Source organism: Panthera tigris, chromosome A1, assembly GCF_018350195.1.
Source record: "Panthera tigris isolate Pti1 chromosome A1, P.tigris_Pti1_mat1.1, whole genome shotgun sequence".
Taxonomy (NCBI): domain Eukaryota; kingdom Metazoa; phylum Chordata; class Mammalia; order Carnivora; family Felidae; genus Panthera; species Panthera tigris.
Window position 1 is genome coordinate 129,737,204 of NC_056660.1, and position 10,351 is coordinate 129,747,554.

General features: G+C 39.8%; 1 protein-coding gene across 1 annotated transcript in view; it reads left to right on the top strand.

The window, feature by feature from the left end:
• Positions 1–8,846, top strand: part of LOC122230576 — a 61,007-nt gene extending 52,161 nt beyond the window's left edge. Inside the window, exons 7-8 of the mRNA XM_042956511.1 lie at positions 6,680–6,745; positions 8,735–8,846. Coding sequence (XP_042812445.1) covers positions 6,680–6,745; positions 8,735–8,767 — 99 coding nt within the window. The 3' untranslated portion in view covers positions 8,768–8,846. The remainder of the gene's footprint in view (positions 1–6,679; positions 6,746–8,734) is intronic.
• The last annotated feature ends 1,505 nt before the right edge of the window (positions 8,847–10,351 follow it).

A 10,351-nucleotide genomic window follows, 5' to 3' on the forward strand; every position in this document is an offset into this window, starting at 1 on the left:
GTGAAAATGATGAGAGGTAGTTCACTAGAAGAGTATGTTTTGAAGATAAAAATGAGAAAGTTTTGCTGATGAATTCAATGTTGGGTATGAACGAAAGAGGAAACACAGATGATATCAAGCAGCCAACAAGACAGAATTGCCATTTATCCAGATGGAGGAATCTTCCACAGAACAGATTTAGAGGAGTGTTCGCTTGGGCATGTTAAAAAAAATGTTCAACATGACCTTCAAGGGCATATTTACCTTTCCATATCCTGACGCCCTGAACCCATACCTCCATGCTTCAGTCCTGCTGATCTCTCACTTCCATGAGTGACCAGCAATCTCCTTTCCCCTTAGCACTTTTTCACATATTTCCCCCCATCTCTGAAATGCCCTCCCTGCTCCCCCCACTTGCTGGTTAATCTCTAGTCTTTCCAGGTCCAGGTCAACTATTACTTGCTCAAAGAATCCTTCTCAATCTCTTTATCTAGGTTTATGTGCCTATAACACCCTGTAAATAATGGTTGGTGTCTGAAGGTTACCCCTGGCAGGAATGTATGCTACATGGGAAGAGGGACTCTTCTGGGCTGCTCCTCATTATCCTCAGTGCCTGAATGGTGCCTGGAACCTGGTAGCACTGAATAATTATTTTAATCATCCTGTCTACTCAAATATTATAATTAATATAATAATATAATATAATATAATATAATATAATATAATACATCACCCCACAGTTGTTTTTTTCCAAACAGACTGCCTGCAAACTACTTCTTTAATATAGAATCCTCCTTAACACAGAAATGTGGCTAGTGGCTCTGGAAATAATTTCAAATGCCTGAGGATTTTTTTTTTTTTTATTAACAAGGCCATACTTTACTCGTATTATATTCAGACTTGCCCAAGGATTTTCTCCATTTGGAAACTCACTGGAGCATCCAGTGGTGGATCAGTTAGTAAAGGGAGCTGGCACTGGTGTTTCCCACACTCTGGACCATTACTTCCTCAAGCCCATATATGGTGGCACTTATGTCATATGTGTGAAGAGCCTAGGCTGTTTCAATGAGAAGAGATGCTGATTCACTCCTAGTGAAATGTCATTTTGATTCTTTGCTACCTTTCATGGAGAATATTTGTAGAAGTGACTTTTCAGCACAGAAGGTGCGAAGGGAAACGGAAGTAGCTGATAGAAGACAATTTATTCCCAGCATATATTTAGTAGCTTACTCTCTAGCTGTACTGATGAAAGACAGCAAAATATGCAGAACCACAGGGGAAGAGTAAATCTGTGAAGAGGCAGAGAGTACTAGATGAGACACTGCATTTGGGTGAAACTTCATATTTTTCCTTACTTACAGCTTAGATTTAATTATTGTCAATGGATAGATTTATCTTTATTTAATTTTTTTAAATGTTAGTATAAATTTTTAAATTACACTGTATGGCATAATTTTCTGGGACAAGCAAGTAAAATGTTTGGGGATAGGACTTTTGTCCTGAAAACCTCTCTGAAAATCTTTATGGGCATTTTTAATTAACACCAAGGCATCAGCCAGATGTAAATCCTCTAGTGGAGATAAGCTATAGGCAGGGGTCTTCTTTGCCTGCTTCAGAGAGTTGGGCTGTGACAGCATGATGTGTTCTCAGGAAAATCGTGAAGTGGGCAGAGATAGTCCCTGGTGTCTCTTCAATACCCAGGTACCTTGATGACAACCCTCTTCCTAATGTTTTTGTGATTCCTGTCTCTTCACACTTGGGCTTGTCAGATATATTAGCAGTTCATCTCCAGTCTTCTCATGAAGGTCTCTCTACTTTGTAAAGAGACTTCAGAACGTCATGGATCATTAATGCAGGATCTTTTTATTGCTTAATGATACTCCTTAATACTCCAGAAATCCTATCAGGCAGGCAAGTTTCTAGATAAGTTAAGGTAGGTTCAGGGGACAGTTCTTCATCTCTTACCTTTCCAATTCTCTACTGTGCCACTCTTTCAACTGCTAATCTCTCTGTACTTGGCTTGTTCCACCCACCAGTCCTCCTGCCTAGCATTCTCCTCCAGTTAGGGTTTATGCTAGGAAAACATGTAAAGATGGTGAAATTTGTCCCTGTGGGATGTATTTGACAAAACTCTTTGGGTTCAAAGTGATTGAAAATACTTAAACTCATATTACTTTAAAAAACCACGATTTATTGGTTCTTTTAACCAGAAGGTCCAAAGGATGAAGGCAAAGCTGAAGGCATCCAGAGTTTCAAATAATGAGGTCAGGTTCCTATTGTGCTATGTTCAGATTTGGGCACTGCACAGCACAGTTCTCAAGCACAGCTTGCAATCTCAGCATGGGAGAGGCTCCTTCTTTCCTTCCCAGGATCTGTACCCCAAAAGAACTGGTGATCCGGGGTGATAGAATATAGTGGTTAGCCAGTTTGGGTTGACTTCTGTGGTAGGGGGAGGGAAGATTCTGATGACATTTCTTCCCAAATCACATACAATGTTACATTCCCCCAGGGAAAGAAATTCAGAGCCAACCAGGTAATGACGATGCTTCTCCTCTGCCCTTCCCACATGTTGTGTAAGGTCCACCCTGCTGGCGGGGGATGGGGGGGGGATAGTTTCTACTCATCAGTTTGTGTTTCTTTCACCCCCACACAGTGATTCTTCTCCACCCAGCAGCCCAACTTCTGCTGCAGAGGGCAGAGCAAGGATGGATAGATGTTTCAGGGAAGTAAATTTTCCCTAAAAATAAGGAAGAACTTTTAACTAAGAAGAGTCAAAGGATGAATTGTCTTGAAAGCAGTAGCTTCCGTGTCACAGGTTTTTAAACAAGGGTCTGTTGTCCACACGTATTTTTAGAGATTTGCATGGTCACTTGAGTAGCTAGCATAAATGGCCACCACTTCTGACTGTGTGCAGAAGTGCTTTCCTGCTCATGCCCATGGGTTCAAATACAGTCAGGATGACAATGCCCTGGCTGAACAGGTTTGGAGTGCAAGCTTCAGGGAGACATGTAGATCCTGTCATACATTTTTCTCATTAAATTCTCAACTGTTGCCTCTTAAAAGATTCTTTAGATGATCTTTTTCTTCCCTCCAGTTTTATTGGGATACAGTTGGCATAACCTTGTGAATATTGGTATTTCTCCTATAATTTTTTTGTATATACATAAAAGATTAAATATTTTTGAGTTTTATACATTTAAATTTTTTTTCTCCCCTTAAAAGAGATTTCCATCTGTTTATATAGCCTTCATAATTTTGTTAGGCTTACTCATTTCTTTAGTATGTAAAAGCCTAATCCACGTATTTTCTAATCTATTCTAATATTTCTTGGGGATGAATTTTCATCTTCACATGAATGTCATCAGAAAATTGTTAATGATTTTTACCAAGTTGTAGATAGCCTCTACTTATTTTCCAAAACTTAAAACTGAAGCATTTGAAATACAGATTTTTGCATTGTATATTTCATTCATCATGTGAGATGATTTTTGCAAATGGCTGTATTGAATGCATGATTTGTAATAAAGAAACTACATATTTGAGAATTTGGCTTTCCTCCAGTAATAAAATCTTGTATGCTCTGAGTTGTATTAAGTCCATAGAGACTTAGAGCCTGCAGACTGGATTCAGACACTTGGATTCATATCCAACGCTCAACCTGGATGTGGCTTAGGACTGTTAACAGCTATTTTATGTGTCAGTTTCCAACTCTGTAAAATACTGGCAATAAAAGTGCCTACCTTTTAGGACTGTGATGAGTTTCAAAAGAGATAATGCAGGCAAAGTCCTTGGCACAACACCTAGCTCATAGTGACATCCTAACAAACTCTTAGCTGTCATAATATAGCTTTCTATGTAGTAACTTCCACAGATGTGAACGCAGCTGTGTGCCAAGGAAATAGCTCTGTCTGTTCTCAACAAATAGCAAGTTTAGTTGTTTGTGGTCATTGATCATTTGCTCTTTGAAATTTATTTCGAGGTGAGTTCAAACCTTAACTCTTTCGTGTCCAAGAAGGGCAACACTTTAATTAGAGTGTTAAAAGCCCTGGCATTGTTAGGATTATGACAGAAACTAAAATCATTAAAATAAAATAACTAAAATAGTTAATAAGATAATTTTTAAAAATCAAAATATGATAAAAAGTGATGCACATTGTAGGTGCCTGTGATTCAATCCACATGGAAAAAATGCCAAGTCCTTTAGAAAGAGACAAAGACAAGTGATCAAGTAGCTATAAAAAATTGTGTATGGCTAGATTAATGAAAACTGGAAGCTAGGACTCATCTTGAGGCAGTGTTTAAAAAACAGTTGCATCTAGGGGTGCCTGGGTAGCTCAGTCTGTTAAGCGTCTGACTTTGGCTCAGGTCATGATCTCACGGTTTGTGAGTTTAAACCCTGCATGGGGATCTGTGCTGTCAGCTCGGAGCCTGGAGCCTGCTTCGGATTCTGTGTCTCCCTGTCTCTGTGTTCCTCCCCTGCTTGTTCTCTGTCTCTCTCTGTCAAAAATGAATAAACATTAAAAAAATTAAAAAATACAACAAAACAAAAAACAGTTGCATCTGAGTGGGTGTGGAGGGGCTGCCTATTTCGTTATAGGACTAGGGCTGAGGGCTCGGGATATTGCTAGCATAGTAACCCCCCACTGTTGGTCAGGTAGTGGGGGCTCTGAGACTGTGAGAACTTAAAACAGGACAAGGAAGAGCTGCTGGTGGAAAGTTGGTGTGTGTACTCAAAAGGGCTCATTAGGTTAAAGTCCCTTCTGTTCTATACCCCTTTAGACTAATAGGGGTCAACTGGGGTTAATGAGTCTGCCCATCAGAGATGCCAAGGAGTTCCCTTCAAATCTGCCTCAGTAGGCTTTTAATGTGGATGAAAATGGTAAATTTTAGGGGAAAAAAAACCTGGCATCAGATTATATAACCTGAAGGATAAGTAGGTTGTGACTGGCTTTAGTGCTTCAAAGGACTAATTTGTGCTCTTATGTTGAGGAAATGGATTTGGAAACTGAAAACTTAAACCCCTCTTATCTTGAAGTTACAAATCTATAGATTTAATTAGAACAGTGTTTGAGAAGCTAATCTGTTTCAAACGAGAGAAGCTTCTATGTGATCCAAATGGTCTTATTCAGGCAACAGCCTTTGGAATTCTTTCTATATAATTGGAGGTGACATAGGAAATACAATTTGAAACGCCACAGAATTCAAACTTTCTTGCTTGGTCATAGGATGTGAAATAAAAAATGCCATGCTAGGGGAAAAAATGTCATTCTAGAATAATTTCCATGGCCCTTTGCTGCAAAATAATCCTAATACAACATATTTTGCACCATTTTATTTTGTTCTTTCCATTTGTTAAAATATTTTCTTTTGTGTTATGAAATAAATGAAACAGCATTTTTTAAATATTTTTTAATTTTTTAAAGTTTATTTATTTTGAGAGAGAGAGAGAGAGCATGCATGAGTGAGGAAGGGGCACACACACACACACACACACACACACACACACATACACACAGAGAGAGAGAGAGAGAGAGAGAGAGAGAGAGAGAGAGAGAGAGAGAGAGAGAGAAACCCAAGCAGGCTCCATGCTGCCAGCACAGAGCCTGATGCAGGGCCTGCAACCCACAAACCTTGAGATCATGACCTGAGCTGAGAATAGAGACAGATGCTTAACTGACTGTGTTACTCAGGTGCAGCATGAGATAGCATCAAGTCTCCCATGTGTCACATGCATTACCAATTAACATAATTTTTTCTTTTAAATGCTTTATAGTTTCTTCACGAGTGCAGTGAGATTGCAGCATATAAAGCACACTCAGTGAATAGTTCACCATGATGGGGAAAGGCACATGAGTCATGGTACAACATTTCAATTTCCATTTTCTTTTTTTAGGAAATATACCTTCAAGCATTTTAGAGCATTTTAGATAACTGTATAATGCAGATACAAAATCAGGTGAAGCAGACAAGTTAAAGGATAATGCTTTACTTTGCATGTTATGGTAAAAATTCAACAGAATCGATCACTAATCTGAAAGTTAAACATCACAGTCATTTTATGGTAGCGATTGGAATGATTAAAAACTGAACTCTCCCCAAAAGGATATGACATCACTTAACAGAAGTAAACTAATAGTGCAGTATAAATATGCAATATGAAATTTCTGCTGTCCTAAATTTCCTTGCTGATGCGGGTCTTTTTGAACCAATGACCTCCCCCTCCCCCACACCCTACCCCACCCCCCCTTTCTTTTCTGGGACTTGCTATGGTGGCTCACTTTTCCTGAGCTCAGGGGTGGCCCCTGCTATTTCTTGTCTTCCTTTGGCGCTCGCTTCAGGCCTGCTGCTCAGGTGTCTGCTGTTGATTAAGCTGCCAGAAGAGCCCACAGGGGAGCTGTTTTCCCCTGGGAATCACCGTCCACACAGGGTGTGCTTGTATCTGCCAGATGCTGCTGCTCTTTTGCTCAGTGCCGTAGTGCCCCATGGGTACCACACTGTAGTTTTCCTGGAGCCCTACGCTTAGTTCTGTGCAGAAATGAGGAGCATCCTTCATATTGGTACCGGTGCCATCAGAGTTTGCTTCCAATGTCCTATAGGAACAGCACTGTCAGCACTATCACCCCGACAGCCCTGTATGCCCACTCGCCCCCAATAGGTGTGTCACTTATTCAGGCAGTTTCTCCTGATCTCTTCCCTATAGACTGCCACTTGTAATATTCTTTTGACCGAGAGTGTTCGACACAGGGTGAATACAAGACAACTCAAGGTTTGTTTGTTTGTTTGTTTATTTATTTATTTATTTATTTATTTATTTATGTATTTTTAGGACCAAAGGCACCAGGAAGAGAATGTCCATCTTTCGGGCTCTTCGTTTGTAAAATGTGATTGATTTTCAAATTGGATTCCCTTTGTAAGCAGAAGTCTGAAAATTCTTATGGAAAAATTTCATATTCTAACTGTTAGCTAAAATATAACCCAATTATTGTTAATTCTAAATCAACAAAGTTCAGATTAGTGAGATTTCCCTATTCTTTTGGGAAATTGGGCCATTAATGCTTACCTCGCTTTTTTGTCTTGAGGGTTTAGTAAGCCTGTGTTAAAGCCCCTTAGTGTTGGAGTGCCTGGTCTTCTTTATCGAAATCACTGACGTAATGCCAAGACACAGGGTGATCAGCGGCCATGTAGCCAAGAGGCTGAGAGCCCCGTCTTTGGAGCAGACAGTTGTGTTTGAATCCTGCTTTTTTGTGTCATATCTTTGTGTCCTGGAATAACTGAACCTCTTTGCTTCAGTTTTCAAAGTGTAAGTGGGACAAATTATAACAGTAACTCATCAGGAGCTTAAAACAGTCCTTGGATTATAGCAGTTCCTCAATAAGTGTCAGCTACTATTGCTAGTAGATGGCAGTCTGTTTATTTTCTGTTACAGAGGGAATTTCCCATTTGGTAGCAAAACTCTGGGAAATACTGAAATGATTGAGATCAGTGGTTTTCAGACTTTACCCTTCATCAGAATCATCTGGAAGCCTTTTTACAACCTCACCCTCAGAGTTTCTGATTCAGTAGTTCTGGGGTAGGGTATAGGGGATGTCCTGCAGACCTGCATTTCTAACGAGTTTCTCGCTAATGTTACTGTTGCTGGTCAGGGCCACACCTGTATGTTTTTCAGGCAGCACCTGAGATCAGACAGGAGTGGAGATAGACACGGTTGTCAGTGGGGCTCTGTCTATTGTTCTGGAACCCAGAGCAGGCTGCTGTGTCATGTGGAGGGACGGTAGGGCAAATGTAGAACAGCTGCATGAGCTTGAAGGAGGGTGTGGCACAGCTCAGTGCCCACTGACTTTGAGGTAAGGATGTGGGATTCTAATAGCTACCAAATAAATGCAACAAGCAGCTGAGTGAGCAGGTTGGACGCATCCATGCCTGAAATTGAGCACAGACAGGAAGACAAAGTCTGATCAGTAACATCTTTCTTTTTAATTATTTTTTATCTGATTTCCCCCCCCATATTTACCCCCTGAAAATAGGATGTGTCTGACAATAAAATGTAGTGATTTTCACCTCAGAAGCATTATTGTAATGATAATGGCTTCTTAAAATTGTTCTTATCTTGGAATCAAAGAAATAATAAACCTCCTTAGGACAAATTTAATCCTTTAGGTTTGATTTCATTTATAGAACCTCTTCCTGAATCCCTTTGATTTTCTTCCCTCTCTTTCATTTGATTACCATTCACCTGTGCGTTAGAGAATGGCACTACCTTTCTTGACAATGGATTTTCCTTAGTTTGGGGCAGGATACGTGTCTCTAAATGCTTCAAGGTTGAATTGACCCTGGCTTTCCTTATTTAATGCCGCTTAAAGTCACAAAGGTAACAAGATAAGAAAAGTTTGTACAACTCTGGAGCAATTTCTTAGGACTGAAGCATGAAGCAGAAATATCATCATGTCTTTTCTTCTCAGTATTAATGTTGCAGTGTTGAAAAGAATAAAGGCTTGCTGGGGTTTCTAAATTGAATAAATATGAGAAGCAGAGAGGAAAAATGTATTTATGCCACTCCAAGCGTCATTTATACAAATGATCTCGTACACAGGAGAAATGATTTTAGATCAACAGATAACATATTTACATAGGTAGGTTTCTTAGCCTCCTGGCAATATATATGATAAGTATCTTTTAATATTGAGGAACGTCAGATATCTGCTCTGGGTGGCACAAGGTTCCTCTGCTCATTTTTCCTCCTTGCTTTTAATATCAGATGCCTCTGAAGGAACAGAAACACAAGCATTAATACACAAAGGAAAAAACAGTGCACGACTTGGAGCCATTTATTGAATTTGATGACATCAATGCAGCAAAAGATGACTTGAGCAAATGTTAGTGAAATAGAAGCTTTTTTTTTTTTGCATTATAAAATGTTCAGCAACCTTATCTGTCATCTATGTATCCATCTGTCTGTCTGTCTAAACATGTGCCAAAATTTATGTGTTATTTCATCTCACCTTTTGCGGTAGTAGTAAGATGCTGTAAGAGAAATAGACCCCATCCCCCATGCATTAGAAAACAATGAACTATATTTATCCTTTTCAGAGTTGTAAAAATAGTATTGTTTTGTTTTCTGTTGGAGGGGGTTCTTTTCAATATAGTTAGAGATCTTAGAATGTGGTAAGATATTTTTTAATGATGTTGAAGTGAAATATGTGTTGTTGGCATTATCAAAAAATGCAGAGATCACCAAACGTGGTCGCTTAGTGCCTCATTAATACTATTGGAAATGACTTTGAAAACACAAAAGGTTCTGTGTAAGTAAATGTGAAATGGCAATATAAAGTTGGCATGGAAGTTTCATAAGTAAAATTTGGAAGCCTTTGTTGATGTTTCTGCCATGTGTCCTGAAATTTCTTGCTGGGTTTCCTGCTGTTTCTAAAGTATGTCCTGAGATTTCATGGTGTATTTCTCCGGTTACATGGCAAGTTGGGATAAATCTCTCTGACCTTGTTGGGTCAGACCATTAGGCAAACAATCAACATCCAAATTCCTTTTCCAGATCTATCTCCTTATCATTTATGAACTATGCTCAGCAAGTGATAGACATATAACAACAGCAGCTTGAAAGTTTTTTTTTTCTTTCTTTCTTTCTTTTTTTTATGTAACACTAAGTCTGAAGTAGGTAGTTGTTGGTGTTGGTTTACTGACTCATGAATTTCCTGGCCAAAGTCTCTGTAGTTCTTTTGTTCTTTCTCTCATAGTCCCAAGCTGGCTGCTGAAGCTTCAGCTATTGTGTCTGCTTTCCTATTAAGCTGGAAGGAGGAAGGGCATAGTGGTAAAAGGAATTTTTCAGAAGGTCCCCTGAAAACTTTTGCTTTTTAAATTTTGAAATGTTATTTTTGAGAGAGAGAGAGCATGAGCAAATGAGCAAGAGCTAGCCAGGGAGGGGCAGAGAGACAAGAAGATGCAGAATCTGAAGGAGGCTGCAGGCTCTGAGCTGTCAGCACAGAGCCTGACACAGGGCTTAAACTCATGAACAGTGATATCATGACCTGAACTGAAGTCAGATGCTCAACCAACTGAGCCACCTAGGCACCCCATACACAATTATTCTTAGCCATCGGTTGGGGGCTGTTACCTGGCTGTATTAACCAGTTAGCTCTTCTGATCTGCCATGCCCTTTGCAGATCAGCCTTTACCAACTTCTTAGAAAGCCCTCAAATGGGCGCCTGGGTACGTCAGTTGATTGAGTGTCCAACTTAGGCTCAGGACATGATCTCGCAGTTTGTGGGTTCAAAGCCCTAATCAGGCTCTGTGCTGACAGCTCAGGGCCTGGAGCCTGCTTTGGATTCTGTGTCTCCCTCTCTCTCTGCTCCTCCTCTGCTCC